The sequence below is a fragment of the Oncorhynchus masou genome, chromosome 28, assembly GCF_036934945.1.
Source record: "Oncorhynchus masou masou isolate Uvic2021 chromosome 28, UVic_Omas_1.1, whole genome shotgun sequence".
In the NCBI taxonomy this organism is placed as follows: domain Eukaryota; kingdom Metazoa; phylum Chordata; class Actinopteri; order Salmoniformes; family Salmonidae; genus Oncorhynchus; species Oncorhynchus masou.
Genome location: NC_088239.1, coordinates 24825459 through 24841914, shown reverse-complemented (window position 1 = coordinate 24841914; position 16456 = coordinate 24825459). Strand labels below are relative to the sequence as shown.

Here is a 16456-nt window from a genome sequence, read left to right as displayed (position 1 = left end):
CTGGAAAGAATAAACCCTCCTCCTTTCGTCCTCCCTTTCCCTCTCGTCCCTCACTATTCCCTCTTTCTGCCTCTAGTATTTTATTCGCTAAACCCTAACTTGCCTCTGTTTGCACTCTCTCCATCTCTCAAATCTCCTTCGCTCTCATCCCTGAACTGAGCTTCTTTCAACCCATCCCCAATGTAGCCCCTCGTTCCCCCGTGCTCTCCCGTCTTCCTCCCATCTCTCGTCATGGAGCCTTGGCTGTCTGAGAGGGAGGGTCCGCAGCAGAGACAGTAAATACTCCACTGGTGAGCCATTATCTCTGGCATGCACACACTGGCCCTTTAAAAGCACAAATAATAGGACAGAAATCAGTAAGAGCACAGATGGATGTCATTTGGCTCAGACAGACAGACCGTAGGAACAGAATCAGATTCACAATAGCGAGGCTAATACATAAGAGATGCAAAAAAATAAAATCTAAGAAATAAGAGGCCTCTTAAAATTACCTTTCATTTCGACATTTCAATCACTCTTGATGAACTGTCCCATTGCCATCACAGTCAGAGGAGCATGTCTGTACCTGTATGCCAGGGTTCCCCAACTGGCGGCCATTTAGCCCGTGGGTCATTTTATTTATGTTTTCTGAGCAAAATAATAAAAATACTAATAACAGTTGGATAAGGGATGTTTACGGTTAACCGTTAAAATCGGTTAGTCGCCGGAAAAACACTTGACCAGTCATGCTTACTGGTCTATGGATATAGATTCATTTGCATAATTTTTGCGGAATTAAATTGCCGCGGTGTGTATTTTCGTTAGTCGTTATGTATCTTGTTTATCTCAGGCACCGAGCATACAGTGCTTAGTTTGAGGAGTGGAATTGCCTGCTTTTGTAAGCCCAGTCATTGCGCAACAAATAAGAATTCTAAATGTAAATTGTTTGTTTAAATCTTGTGGCTACAATTATTTTTTTTTTTTAAAAGGAGCCATTTTTATTTCTCAATCTCAACTCGCAAAGTGCTCCTCCCATTCAGATGCAGAGACTATAGCCTGTCTATGGTTGACTATCAGCACGTCACACACCACTTTGCAATGTGAGCTTGAAACCTGAACGTTTCACTTCACCTCAAATAATGAGGCATGTCTAACCTTGCTTCAAAGTAGCCTAGCCAAAATCCATCCATAGAAACACGGAGGTAATTATTTTATAAAGACTTCCTCGTGCCATTAACCAGCATTTCTCTCCTGTTCCAACGGTTTTCATATCAACTTCCTTTCGTTGTCCAGAAGCCAAAGGCACAATCCCAGTCATATTAACAACCCATCATAGTAGTTGCTATTAGATTCCCCCTCTTTCTAACAGAGATGTTCATCTCTGTCACATGTTGAAATGTTTGAAAACTACATTTAATTAGCTGCTTCATTACAGGAGTTCCATGTTTAATAACAGGCTATAGCCTTTTGACTAAGATGGTAGGCCTGCCTTCCCGTCTTGGGACTCCCCCCATTGTTAGGGCAGAAACATAAGCATCTCGTCATTATATACAGATCTCTGATAGTATTTTCTTTTGGTCACGTCATTACTGTTTGGAAAAAATGTAATCGTTTGTTGACCAGTTAATGAGGGTCAGATAGTCAGCAGCAAAATTGATAGAAATTCCCATCCCTAAGATGGATATAAAAGACTGTAAAAACAGCAAATCAGCTCCAAGTGATTTTAATTTTGGAAATCTGTTCCAAAGTATTCCCACACTTGGAGAGATATACAGTGTTTGTGATTGTATACAAAAGGTAAGCAAGGTTTGAAATTATTACGTTTTAGTCAAATATTATATCTGTTTGGGCGATCAACTCTTGCAATCAATTTGCAGTTCCAGCCCCATGACCAGCCACTCAAGAAAAAAAAACAAATTTGGCCCGCAGCTGAATCTAGTTGAACATCCCTGCTGTATGCCATCTGAATGTTAATAGGGGTGACGTCCTTCTGAACAAAGCATATAGACAGATAGAGAACAGAGAGCATTATTCCCCTTGTTTGTCGCCGCTTCTCTTTACGCAGAGTCCAATAGCGCGCTCTGGCACAGAGCAGACAACCAATTAACACCTCCTTTACTGGGATGCCTCAAGGCTGTGAGAGGAAAACACAGGAAAATGTGCCCGTCACCCCCCATTCCCCTCCCCTCTCTGGTTCGGCATGGAGCTAAAAGGGAGGACTTTGTGATGAAGGGCAAGCAAAGCATTATCATAAACAGTATAGAAAATACTCTAATATATATACACACTATTGCATAAGATCTTGTTTAGATCATTTGCTGACAAACCAGACTAACAACTAACATGAGTGTGATTGGTGTGTTCTCCAGCAAGCCCAGCACTGTTACCAAGGAGGAGAGGCAGTTGTTGTTCATTTTTTCATGACCCTCTCACATGACGCAACCACACACACTGCAGGTGATGTTCTGTGCAAGGGCAGAGCTCACATTCGAGAGCTCCGTTGTCACACACCCGGTTGTCATGGCTACACTCTCCTACTCTCCCAGCACGCCTGTGATATTTACAACCAGTGCGCTCTCACCTCTGAGCGAGGTGGTGGGGGTTGGGCAAGGTGGAGGTCTCTACAGACTAACACAGTCGTAAAACCCCACACACACACTCCAAATATGTCCAACCCATTCCAAATAGCTCCTCCCAGTCCGCCTGCATTGCGCCAAAGAGAGCTGCATCTTTAAGGGAGGTTTTCGTCGCCCAGCTAGCATACCTCAGCAGCATCGTCGGGCTACTTCTCATTCAGAGCCCGTGCTTCCCTCTCTGACACAGGCAGTGCCGCAGACATTTTCTTCACTCAGCATTATTCAGTGAAAGGACAAGACCAATGTGTAGGCTGCAACAAACACCAAGCATTATTCGACAGTTGAAGAAATACACAGCTCCAGGGATAGGTGAGACAGGGAATCTTATGGAAATGTTATGGTGGAACTGAGCTTAGCTTGTTAAGTTCATTACAGTACACTACTGCTGCTGCTACTACCACCACAACCATAAATCCCTCTCTCTCCATCTCAAGAGGGAATGGAGAGGAGGGAACGTTGGAGGGAGGGGGGGGGGGGGAGAAGGTGAATCAGCATTCTGTGCACCCTCCTTCCCTACACACAGATACTGAGATGGATGGTTCCTATTATGACAAGCACGCAGAGATCCAGGGCAGTCAGAGTGACAGTCAATCAAATGCAAAGATACAGCAGTGTCTTGGGATAGAGAATAGCATGTCATCCAGATGGTAGCATGAAGAGATGAGTAATCTATTATGTTACAGTTGGGTAATAACTAGTGATGTGGGGGGGGGGGGGGGATTTATAGTTACATTTTGACTCAAAGTATCAATTTGTGAAAAATAAAAAAAAATACTTCTTTATTTTTGGTAGTTACCGTTAGCTAGCACCAGTCTGCTATACCTGACCCCAAAACTCTGGAATTTTTTATCCTATAGCTTGTTCATTTATTTTTTTAGTGAGACATGTTTTCAGCACTTGTATTTCCATGACTGATCAAAACTCATTTTCTCATGCTAACGTCTCTCTGCATCAAACATACACTGAGCAATATGTTTGGAACGTCAAATCACGATAAAATATACATTGCTCAAAAAAAATTAAGGGAACACTAAAATAACACATCCTAGATCTGAAAGAATGAAATATTCTTATTAAATATTTTTTTCTTTACATAGCTGAATGTGCTGACAACAAAAATCACGCAAAAATGATCTAATCTAATTTATAATCTAATTTATCAACCCATGGAGGTCTGGATTTGGAGTCACACTCAAAATTAAAGTGGAAAAGCACACTACAGGCTGATCCAACTTTGATGTAATGTCCTTAAAACAAGTCAAAATGAGGCTCAGTAGTGTGTGTGGCCTCCACGTGCCTGTATGACCTCCCTACAACACCTGGGCATGCTCCTGATGAGGTGGTGGATGGTCTCCTGAGGGATCTCCTCCCAGACCTGGACGAAAGCATCCGCCAACTCCTGGACAGTCTGTGGTGCAACGTGGCGTTGGTGGATGGAGCGAGACATGTCCCAGATGTGCTCAATTGGATTCAGGTCTGGGGAACGGGTGGGCCAGTCCATAGCATCAATGCCTTCCTCTTGCAGGAACTGCTGACACACTCCAGCCACATGAGGTCTAGCATTGTCTTGCATTAGGAGGAACCCAAGGCCAACCGCACCAGCATATGGTCTCACAAGGGGTCTGAGGACCTTATCTCGGTACCTAATGGCAGTCAGGCTACCTCTGGCGAGCACATGGAGGGCTGTGCGGCCCCCCAAAGAAATGCCACTCCACACAATGACTGACCCACCGCCAAACCGGTCATGCTGGAGGATGTTGCAGGCAGCAGAACGTTCTCCACGGCGTCTCCAGACTCTGTCACATGTGCTCAGTGTGAACCTGCTTTCATCTGTAAAGAGCACAGGGCGCCAGTGGCAAATATGCCAATCTTGGTGTTCTCTGGCAAATGCCAAACGTCCTGCACGGTGTTGGGCTGTCAGCACAACCCACACCTGTGGACGTCGGGCCCTCATAGAGTCTGTTTCTGACCGTTTGAGCAGACATGCACATTTGTGGCCTGCTGGAGGTCATTTTGCAGGGCTCTGGCAGTGCTCCTCCTGGCACAAAGGCGGAGGTAGCGGTCCTGCTGCTGGGTTGTTGCCCTCCTACGGGCTCCTCCACGTCTCCTGATGTACTGGCCTGTCTCCTGGTAGCGCGTCCATGCTCTGGACACTACGCTGACAGACACAGCAAACCTTCTTGCCACAGCTCGCATTGATGTCCCATCCTGGATGAGCTGCACTACCTGAGCCACTTGTGTGGGTTGTAGACTCAGTATCATGCTACCACGAGAATGAAAGCACCGCCAGCATTCAAAAATGACCAAAACATCAGCCAAGAAGCATAGGAACTGAGAAGTGGTCTGTGGTCACCACCTGCAGAAACACTCCTTTATTGGGGGTGTCTTGCTAATTGCCTATAATTTCCACCTGTTGTCTATTCCATTTGCACAACAGCATGTGAAATGTATTGTCAATCAGTGTTGCTTCCTAAGTGGACAGTTTGTGTGTGACTTGGAGTTACATTGTGTTGTTTAGGTGTTCGTTTTATTTTTTTAAGCAGTATATATATATATATATATATATTATTTTTTTTTTCCAATTGCAGTATCCCAATCCATATAGAATCGTGATAGTATCGTGAGTGCCCTGGCAATGCCCAACGTAATTTCAGATTATATTTTTAATCCGACTTAAAAATACGGCACAATAAAATAAATTGCAACACATATTTTTGTACATAGCCGAGTGTTTCACAATGGAGGTTGTAGTGCTTATCAACTAGCACCTAAACAATTGATAGCGGCAGCCTACGTGTAGGTAGTGTATCGGAAAAATACAGTACAGACTGACATATTAAAAGCAGTCAACTGATAAGAATTTATCCTGGTATCATTAATACTTCAAACACTGCATTGTCTTTAAATGTGGAGCCCTTAGATACAGAACAGTTAAAGGGCCTGCAATTCACAGAGATCAGAAATGGGTTTGGAGCTCAGGTGCCTTTCCTTTCAACCAGAATTATTTGTTTCATTGTGCTTTAAAAACACAGACATGCACCTGTCTGGTAAACGCAAAGCTCAGCCGCACAGCAGGGGGTATCACAACAGTTATACGCTTGGGTAAACTGCTTTTAAATCATTCACACACACACCATGCAAACACACAAAACAGGAGCTACTCTGTGGCGCGCACACACAAACTCAATTCAAACCTCTACCGCTGACACAGCAAGTCAAAGAAGGCTACAGTCAGTGTCTGTTGGGTTTCCAAGCAGGTACTCAGTCAGGATCTAGTTAACGAGGTTCTCAACAAATCAATCATTTCACAATTGATTATGTCCCATGTGCAATGTGTTGATGTTGATGATGGAACATGGGCAATTTGCCTGGCCCAGGGCTGAAGAAGCCAGTGGCCATGTCTGAATACCCATACTAGCGTACGACATAGTATGTACTCATCGTCACGTACCGTTTAGTAAGCAGTATGACACAGCCTGATAGTCGGCAATCACATTCAACCTAAACAGGAACCCACATAAGCCCATCTATCCTATTTAAAAATGACTAAAGATGGAACCAAATTATCTGTTTCTATCTCAACATATTTATTACCGAAACCAAAGTGTTGTAACATACAGTACCAGTCAAAAGTTGACACATCTACTCATTCAAGGGTTTTTCTTTATTTTTATTTCTACACTGCAGAATAATAGTGAAGACATAAAAACTATGAAATAACACATATGGAATCATGTAGTAACAAAATAAATGTGTTAAATTAAAACATATTTTATATTTGAGATGCTTCAAAGTAGCCACCATTTGTCTTGGCTTTGCACACTCTTGGCACTCTCTCAATCAGCTTCACCTGGAATGCTTTTCCAACAGTCGAAGGAGTTCCCACATATGCTGAGCACTTGTTGGCTACTTTTCCTTCACTGAAGTAGCCATGCTGGTTAAGTGTGCCTTGAATTCTAAATAAATCAACAGTGTCACCAGCAAAGCACACCTACACCTCCTTCATGCTTCACAGTGGGAGACACACATCCGGAGATAATCACTTGGAACCAAAAATCTCAAATTTGGACTAATCAGACCAAAGTACAGATTTCCACCGGTCAAAAGTCCATTGCTCATGTTTGTTGGCCTTTAGTAGTGGTTTCTTTGCAGCAATTCAACCATGAAGGCCTGATTCACGCAGTCTTCTTGAACTCTGTGAATAATTTATTTGGGTTGTAATCTGAGGTACAGTTAACTCTAATGAATTTATACTCTGCAGCAGAAGTAACTCTGGGTTTCTTTTCCTGTGGCGGTCCTCAAGAGAGCCAGTTTCATCATAGCGCTTGATGGTTTTTGCAACAGCACTTGAAGAAACTTTCAAAGTTCTTGACATTTTCCGTAATGACTGACATTCATGTCTTAAAGTAATGGACTGTTGTTTCTCTTTGCTTATTTGAGCTGTTCCTGCCATAATATGGACTTGGTCTTTTACCAAATAGGGCTATCTTCTGTATACCACCCCTACCTTGTCACAACATAACTGATTGGCTCAAACACATTAAGGAAAGAAGGCACACCTGTTAATTGAAATGCATTCCAGGTGACTACCTCATGAAGCTGGTTGAGAGAATGCCAAGAGTGTGCAAAGCTGTCATCAAGGCAAAGGGTGGCTACTTTGAAGAATCTCAAATATAAAATACATTTTTAATTTGTTGAACACTTTTTTGATTACTACATGAATCCAATTGTGTTATTTCATAGTTTTGATGTCTTTCACTATGATTCTACAATATATAAAATAGTAAAAAATAAAGTAAAACCCTTGAATGAGTAGGTGTATCCAAACTTTTGACTGGGACTGTATAAATAAATTAAGTCTTGTACAAACAAACATTTTCAAATGTTCAAATCAAAGCCTATATTGCACACAAAAACGTGGACAGTCGGTTGCGTCGCAAATTCAGAACCGTTGGACAGCAACAAACTAATGCTCTGATCATTGGGAACAACATCAGAATGACTGCTAAGTTTTGATCCATAAATAAATTAAATAAAATACGTAGCCTAGCCTTCAAAACTAAAACAATCCATTTGCTCAAATCAAAAGGCCTGATAAGCATGACAGCAATCACGCAACCACTTTCCGAGTCCCTGGTGCAGACACATTCAGAAATCAAAAGATGGTTTAGTTTTTATTTTAAATGCTCCGATGAAGGTCCAGAGAACAAGAAACACATGAGAACACCACCCCCCCCCTAAATAAAATACTTGTCTTTAAAGATGTAGCCTACGATGTAAATCTCATGATAATTTTGAGAACAAAAACTACTTAGCCTACATTTGAACACCAACGTAGAAGTATCGCTATTTGACATGTTCCCAATTAAGTAGCCTAGTTGTGATGTTTGGCTACTTGAAAGAACTAGGGCCTATCACTCGCAGCCCACCTCATTCAGTGCACTGTGGAAAGTGTGCATCGAATTCTACGAGATGAAAAGCTGAGATGAGCATAACATTCTGGTATTTAAACCACTCGATTTTCGAAAATGTACCTACTACAAAAAATATATTTTTGAATACTGATAATGGGGTCATGATCGATTGCATTGCTTCCTGCTGTTCGTTAATTTCGGGAAGCACATCCCCATACCTACTTGATCAGCTGTTGTCAAAGTCAAAATCAGTATGACATCCAGGCATTTAAAGTATACTACATTTTCAAAACGTGGCATACTATTAAACTCTTTCACCCCACCCCCACATATTCAAACGGCCTACTATTTAGGGCACAAGTATGGGTATTCTGACACGGCAAGTGTCTGTTCAGTGTGTTGCAACCGATTTGGAACTTTTTTGGACTCCCCCCACCCTTGCGCTCACTTCCCCTAAGCAGCATTCATATGCTAATTGGTGGGCGATTGTGCAGGCCAGCGGCCTGGAATTCCTCTCCACAAAGAGAAGAGAGAGAGGGTCAGGCCAGTTGAAAATCACAGGATAGGCCCAGTGTGTCAGGGGCTGCACAGTCATAGAGCCAAATGTGAGCTCACCAACACAGAGTGGGAGGAGTCTCCCCCAGGTTGGTTGTTTGGATTGTTATCCTAGTTTGTCATGTTGACTAGAATCCCGCCTGGTCTGTTGTATTGCTTTCACTTTCCTTTGTTTTTAAATTTCTCCATCTATTTGCACCGGTGGGCATCATCTTCCGCTCCCTCCAGTGAGGGTGTGGTCCTGGGGGGTGGGGAGGGGGGTGTAGGTAGCGTGAGGAATATCCTCCAGAGAGGTCCAGACAAAGACCCAGCCCATCGCATACACACTCATCCCTCGCTCGCACACACACGAGACAGAGAGCAGGTGGGCCAATTCTGCTCCCCAGGGCCCCCCCAGATGCAACGGAAGCTAATTGGGCTGCTCACTGCTGGGCCCCACTATGAATTATTAATCCACCTCCTCTATCAGAGATCAGAGGTTTGACAGAGCAGGGCTGTGACAAGGTGCCCTGTGACACACACACACACACACTCCCACAATGCTGTTTAACCCTGCGCACTGTGTTAACTAAGGTGAAAGAAGGCATACACGTGCAGATGGACAACAAAGGCAAATGTCTCAGTTGTATTTCAATGTGTTGTCGGCTGATGAAAAGAGTTGTGTCTCCCCTTGGAACTTGATCTCCGAAGAGATATTCCAAGTTTTGGTTTTGCAGTGTGGTCTTGAATATTCAACAAAAGAAGCAGGGCCCCATACAAACACGGAGCAGCCTAATCCCCATCTAGCAGGAAGGGAGCCGAGCGAGGGCACAGAAAACCTGCATTAAAAAGAGGATGAAAGGAATCACTCTATTGAACCCCACTGTACACTGGAACGTTGTCTGGCCATCCGGCAAAGAAAGAAAAGGACAAGTTCAAAGCCGGAGTTTGTGACTAATCTTCTTTTAAGTGGCCAACATATTGAAATACCACACAGGGGATATTTGCCTTTTGTAACACACAGATCAACGTTATATTGTTACGCATTATTTCTTGGTCTTTGAAGGGACTAAGAGTGAGGGTTAGTGGAGTGATAAGATGGGGATGGAGCTTCTCTATCTGCTCCCTTCATGGCCAGGTGTCTGACTGAATATTTCATGAAGCCTTGGTGCAGCCGGTACACAAAGGCCGTTTTCAAAGGCCGTAGCCGGCAGCACCACACAGCAAATAGAGGGCTGTCAGTTCAGCGTGGGACACAAACAACTTTCAGTGCGGCTAAAATTAAATTAGCGGACGGGGCGAGAGAGAGCAACCCTGCTGTCACTCCACACAAGAGAAGGCGCAAAAAAATTATTTTGGGAACAATAAGTACAGTGTTGCTTTTGCAGTGAGAAGATTGAAGTAGCCTGCCACAGAAGAGTGCCCAATTCAACACGAGACAAATGCGCACACACAAGTCTACAGACAGCACTACAGTAAATAGCCTACAGCAGATCAAGCATGCACGTGCACACACACACGTTGCACAGAGAGGAAGTACTGTAGTCTGCAGTGCTGCTCCCAAAATAAAAACAGACGTCACACATAAATACTGCACAACTCAATGTAACTTTAACTATGCAGTGCTACAGTACAGGGTAACGGTCCAGAGATCACCATGACACCGGTTTATTGGTTCCCGTGCCACGCTGGAGTAGTGAATAGAGCTAGAAGTATGTAAGGTGTCAGGGGTGCCCTTCTTAGACACCAGTAGAGGAGAGGGGCTGAGAAAGGACAGGAGAGTGAAGCTATGAGGAGAAAGGGGGTATAAACCATGCCACACTGCATCAAACCTGCTTTCTCAATGAAGAAGTAACGTCTCTATGCCACGTTGTCAACATCACAGAACATCTAAGGAAGGAGCTAGCGGAGAGAGTTAGGACCGACCTGATTGCTCCAGGCGCAGTACAGGTCACAGAGAGCGCTCCAGTTGTTGTTCATCACGCAGTCCAGCACCTTGAGGTGAGCCATGATTAGCTACGGGGGGAGGGGCACTGCCCCAGGGCTGCCTGTCAGTGTCAACTGTATGTCCCCCAACCCTGGCTGTTACCAATCGTGCTCCGGTGTCCTGGCACAGAAGGAGGTATGGACAGGGTGGACAACACGACGTCAGGAGGCGGCAGCATCCATATGCCCATCTGTGCGTCCAGCGGGCATTTTGTCAGATGTGGGCATGCCCTTCAAAGCTCATTAACACTATCTTAATAATACATACATTAGTACTCTGCAGGACCAGAGAACACAAAAATACACCACAAAAAAAGATAGTATGCAGGAGATCCTCAGAGACTTTGGTGTCTGTTGCCGTGACAAGAGAGACATCAACACTCCTTGGTTACGGTCCAATTCTAAATTGATGGACAGGAGTTTCCATGGTTACCTACGAGTGACAGAATTGGGAGCAACACCTGCAGAGTCCTGGGAGGCAGATTCTCTCTCCCCTCTTGACAGTCTTCTCAGCAGGCTGTGCTGTGACTCTCGGTGCCGGTGTCTGCAGCCTTGCCAGGCAGTCGGAGGAGCTGTGATAGCTTGCACCGATCGGAAGGGGTTCTGCGTCAGAGGGGCACCAAACCGACTCGGACAGAAGGCACAAGTCCTCTACCTCCCCCCACTGCTGACAGTCCTGAAACCAACTCTACTCCAGCAAGACGAGAACAGGTAAGAGTCACTGCAACTGCGCCCACTCACCTATACTGTCAAATGTAAAAGTCATTATGAAAGATGGTAGTCTTAAGAAGCTCCAAGCTGTGTCATCTTGAGAGAGACGGAGAGGATTCTGCAGTGCATCTGCCTCCACAGAGGAGTCCTGAGTGACTCTGCAGTTTGCAGGCAATGCGGGTACTCTCACCGGCTTCCTTCCTTTATATATTTATTTACTAATTTTAGCATGGATCTATTTTCTTCACAGGAAGAATACTCCCTGGATGAGAGCAAGAGAAAGGAGTGACGCAGCCCCACCCTCAAAACAGACGGAGCACGTCCAAAGTTTCTCGCCTGAGTAAAAGATAAACAACCAGTCAAACCCGGCTTTTCTTAACAGTCTTATCTCAGTATTAGAGGTCGATCGATTATGATTTTTCAACGCCGATACCGATTATTCGAGGACAAAAAAAAAAGCAGATACCGATTAAATCGGACGATTTTTAAAAAATGCATTTATTTATTTGTAAAATGACAATTACAACAATACTGAATGAACACTTCATTTTAACTTAATATAATACATCAAATCAATTTAGGCTCAAATAAATTATTAAACATGTTCAATTTGGTTTAAATAATGCAAAAACAAAGTGTTGGAGAAGAAAATAAAAGTGCAATATGTGCCATGTAAAAAAGCTAACGTTTAAGTTCCTTGCTCAGAACATGCGCATGAGAACATATGTTAAAAGGAACCACCAGCTTTCATGAGTCTTCAATATTCCCAGGTAAGAAGTTTTAGGTTGAGATTATCATAGGACTCTCTCTATACCATTTGTATTTCATATACTTTTGACTATTGGATGTTCTTATAGGCACTTTATTGCCAGTGTAACCGTATAGCTTCCGTCCCTCTCCTCGCCCCTCCCTGGGCTCGAACCAGGAACACATCGACAACAGCCACCCTCAAAGCATCGTTACCCATCACGCCACAAAAGCCGCGGCCCTTGCAGAGCAAGGGGAACAACTACTCCAAGTCTCAGAGCGAGTGACGGTTGAAACGCTATTAGCGCGCACCCCGCTAACTAGCTAGCCATTTCACATCGGTTACACCAGCCTAATCTCGGGAGTTGATAGGCTTGAAGTCATAAACAGCGCAATGCTTGAAGCATTGCGAAGAGCTGCTGGCAGACGCACAAAAGTGCTGTTTGAATGAATGCTTACGAGCCTGCTGCTGCCTACCACCGCTCATGTTAGACTGCTCTATCCAATATCAAATCATATACATAATTATAACATAACACAGAAATACTACACAGTATTGGGTCATTTAGGTCATTAATATGGTCAAATCCGGAAACTATAATTTTAAAAATAAAATGTTTATTCTTTCAGTGAAATACAGAACCGTTCCATATTTTATCTAACGGGTGGCATCCATAAGTCTAAATATTCCTGTTACATTGCACAACCTTCAATGTTATGTCATAATTACGTAAAATTCTGGCAAATTAGTTTGCAACGAGCCAGGCGGCCCAAACTGTTGCATATTCCCTGACTTTCTTTTAACTAAATATGCAGGTTTAAAAATATATACTTCTGTGTATTGATTTTAAGAAAGGCATTGATGTTTATGGTTAGGTACATTCGTGCAACGATGCTTTTTTTTTGCAAATGCGCTTTTGTTAAATCACCCCAGTTTGGCGAAGTTGGCTGTCTTTGTTAGGAAGAAATAGTCTTCACAGTTCGCAACGAGCCAGGTGGCCCAAACTGCTGTATATACCCCGACTCTGTTGCAAGAGAAGTGACACAATTTACCTAGTTAAAATAAATGAATGTTAGCAGGCAACTAAATATGCAGGTTTAAAAATATATACTTGTGTATTGATTTTAAGAAAGGCATTGATGTTTAATGGTTAGGTACACATTGGTGCAACGACAATGCTCTTTTCGCGAATGCGCTTGTTAAATCACCTGTTTGGCAAAGTAGGCTGTGATTCAATGATAAATTAACAGGCACCGCAACGATTATACAGGACAAGCTAGATAAACTAGTAATATCATCAACCATGTGTAGTTAACTAGTGATTATGTTAAGATTGATTGTTTTTTATAAGATACGTTCAATTTTTTATTCCACCTTTATTTAACCAGGTAGGCAAGTTGAGAACAAGTTCTCATTTACAATTGCGACCTGGCCAAATGCTAGCTAGCACCTTACCTTGCCTCCTTGCTGCACTCGCGTAACAGGTAGTCAGACTGCCACGCAGTCTCCTCGTGGAGTGCAATGTCGTCGGCCATGATCGGTGTCCGAAAACACCGATTGTTATGAAAACTTGAAAATCGGCCCTAATTAAATCGTCCATTCCGATTAAAAATCGGTCGACTTTTACTCAGTATCTCAAAAACAAAACCGATAAAACCCAAGAGACTGGATTAGCTAAAAGAATATGAGAGCACTGGATTATTGAAGGGTGAATATGCAGAGTTGTGTGCTGCTGGAACCCTTGATGTTCTATCATATCCAGAGGGTTATTATTTTGCGACATTAACAGTTTCATCACTGAAACCTGTGATGCTCACATCAGAACTGAAATTACAGAGGCCATGACCAATTACCAGCCTAACAGTGGCAGACAATGAGATTGAGTAGAGGGCTACAGGGCCTTCATGCATTTTTTATACTACCTTACTACACACAAAAACACACGCACGCACACAATAAATTAGAGAACCACAGGATGTCAGCTTGCCACTGCCTGAAGGGAAAAGCTCAACAATCCAATAGCCTGTGTGCATAGGGATAGCTAACCAACACACACTAACACTGCCAAGCTATACCTCTAGCCCCATTGGTGCAGACTTTAGACCTATGTGAAAGAAAGAATGCTCAGGAGTGTATCTAGCATGTTAAGGCTGGAATCAGCTTATGAAACCCTAACCCATCTTTCTATTGTTAGTTATTGTGATAACTCTGTGTGGAATGAATGTAGGTGACAGAGGAATAGGTTTGGGGATCAACATATATCAGAAGTGTTTCGACAGTGTAGGCAGTAGCACGTTCAGGGGACCACTGTGGGTCAGAAGGCTACAAAACACACTGGTGTCAGGCAGGTCACTCACCATGTCTAGACTGGATGACCCACTCGGGGCCCCATCCACGGCATCGCATCAACAAAGTGGGAGGATTCATAGCCATTGGCCCCTGTAACCACCGCACTCTCCCCCGGGTACATAATCACAACCCATGACTGACTTCAGAAAATGACTGCTCTGCTCCCTATGAGCATAAGCCTTCAAAATAGCCATTAGGCTAACTGGCAAAATCTAAAATGTGGTGTGACCAATGAAAAGCTGCCTTTTCGTCAATGTAGCTAATGCAAAAGATCAAAGACGACAAAGGCTGTGGAAGGCATGATGGGGACTAAGCTAATCCAGACAAATCTGTCACTCTCATACATAATGTGTCCAAAACATCTGGAAAGAGGAGAGATGAAAAGGGCAAACAACAACAAAGAATTTGGAAAATAGCACGTGTGAGCCTCTGCCTATAAATAGCAGCTCAACAACATGCTGTTGTAACGTTCTGCTGAAACGTGGCTGTGCACCCCCCCCCATCCTCCCACTACCAGGAATAGGCTGGTCCAGAGCACCATCACCCCATTCCCCACCAATATAATCCAATCAATCCTGAGTTATGGATCGTGTGGTGCAGACGTGCAATTCCATCGCTCGTCACCACACACACATACACACAAAATCAATGCCCAACGCACAGGCCCTGCTTCTTTGAACGACACACAGCGCATGCATGTGCCATGGAGGGACAGAGACATGGTATTGTATCACAGTCTAAACTACACCTACTCCAAATAGCTTAATCTAGGTGAACTGAACTGTGAACCGACATAGTGAGTGGGCTTTGGTGTCAGGTCAACTACAGGTCTCGGTTTCTAAGATTTCCCAATACATTGGCCAAAGGATATTGTACAAAAACACCAAACATTGGCCTCCGACATTAGAATAAGAACAAAATTTTCTCTACCGTTCCCTCATTCTGACGTTCATTCATGAAATCATTCATTCATCAGGGTGCCCTTGCTCATTTTCAGTACTGACGCCGACAGGAAATAATGTGGTTTCCTGCCAAGAACCTCAAAGCCCCTACTAACACCAGAGCTCAAGATATGACCCCGATAACAACCTTACGTAAGCTCTCATTGAAAAACACACAGGAAAAGAAGTGAAAGTGCTTTTGGAAGTAGATTTGCAAGTCAGGAGAAAAGCTGGTATGCAGGAAATTACTGGTAGGGAAACGAAAAGGACGGGCAACTTCTCCCCATTAGATTTGTGGTCTGAGATCTACGCACATCAAAGGTTTAGATGCCACTGCCAATAATTGAGCATAATTTGTCTTTATGGGAATCGGTTTGGTATAATAACTGCATGTAGCCTATCAGCTGAAGAGTAGCTGGAAGATGACGCAGTTGTACATCAAAGAAACCATATTTCCAAGGCAATTTCTGTTATGGAGGGAGATAAGTGTTAGTCAGTGGCCGTCAAAAGGCATTGAAAGAGACTAAACTTTTAGCATCTGTGTCGTGAAGGAGTGAGACAGAGAGAAAGGGGGGGGGTTGACAGGATGGCTGATCAGGCTCATAGCAGGAGTTGGCAGCCGGTCACTATTTGGCATGACAATGCCCATCCCTCTGTACGCACATTCATCCATCCGCACAGACAGTGTTTATCTGTGACTTGATGAATAAAAACTAGGAGGGAAACAAATGGAAAAAAAAGGAGAAACGGAGAGAGTACGACCGCAATGTGAGGTGGGCGAAGTTGCGTCCTTGTACTTCATACTACTACATATCAGCATCAGTGTGGCGTGTCTTGAGAAACAGAAAGACAGAGGCAGCATAGACGCCTTGGGCATATGTAATGGACACCACCTCGGCTTCAGTGAGCATTAGACTGGTGCTGCAGTGTCTATCTGCCTGTCTTTCCCCTCCTCCACTTCTTTCTACACCGTCCCTTTATCTTCCAGAAGGACGGGGGCATCCAGGCAGAAGAAGCTGTGACAGTGAGCCAGTTGGAGTAAAGAGGGGGGGGGGGGGGGAGAAAGAAAAGGGCTGGCATGTTTTCCACCAGCTAATCTCTTCTTCCTGACCCCCTCCCCTCTTCATCCACCCGTCCCTCTCTCCAGTGCCATAATGG

General features: G+C 43.9%; 1 protein-coding gene across 1 annotated transcript in view; it reads right to left on the bottom strand.

Annotated features, from left to right (window-relative positions):
- Positions 1 to 10938, bottom strand: part of LOC135517405 (rho GTPase-activating protein 21-like) — an 88688-nt gene extending 77750 nt beyond the window's left edge. Inside the window, 1 exon segment of the mRNA XM_064941659.1 lies at positions 10490 to 10938. Within this exon segment, the coding sequence (XP_064797731.1) occupies positions 10490 to 10573 (84 nt within the window). The 5' untranslated portion in view covers positions 10574 to 10938.
- Positions 10939 to 16456: the final 5518 nt, after the last annotated feature.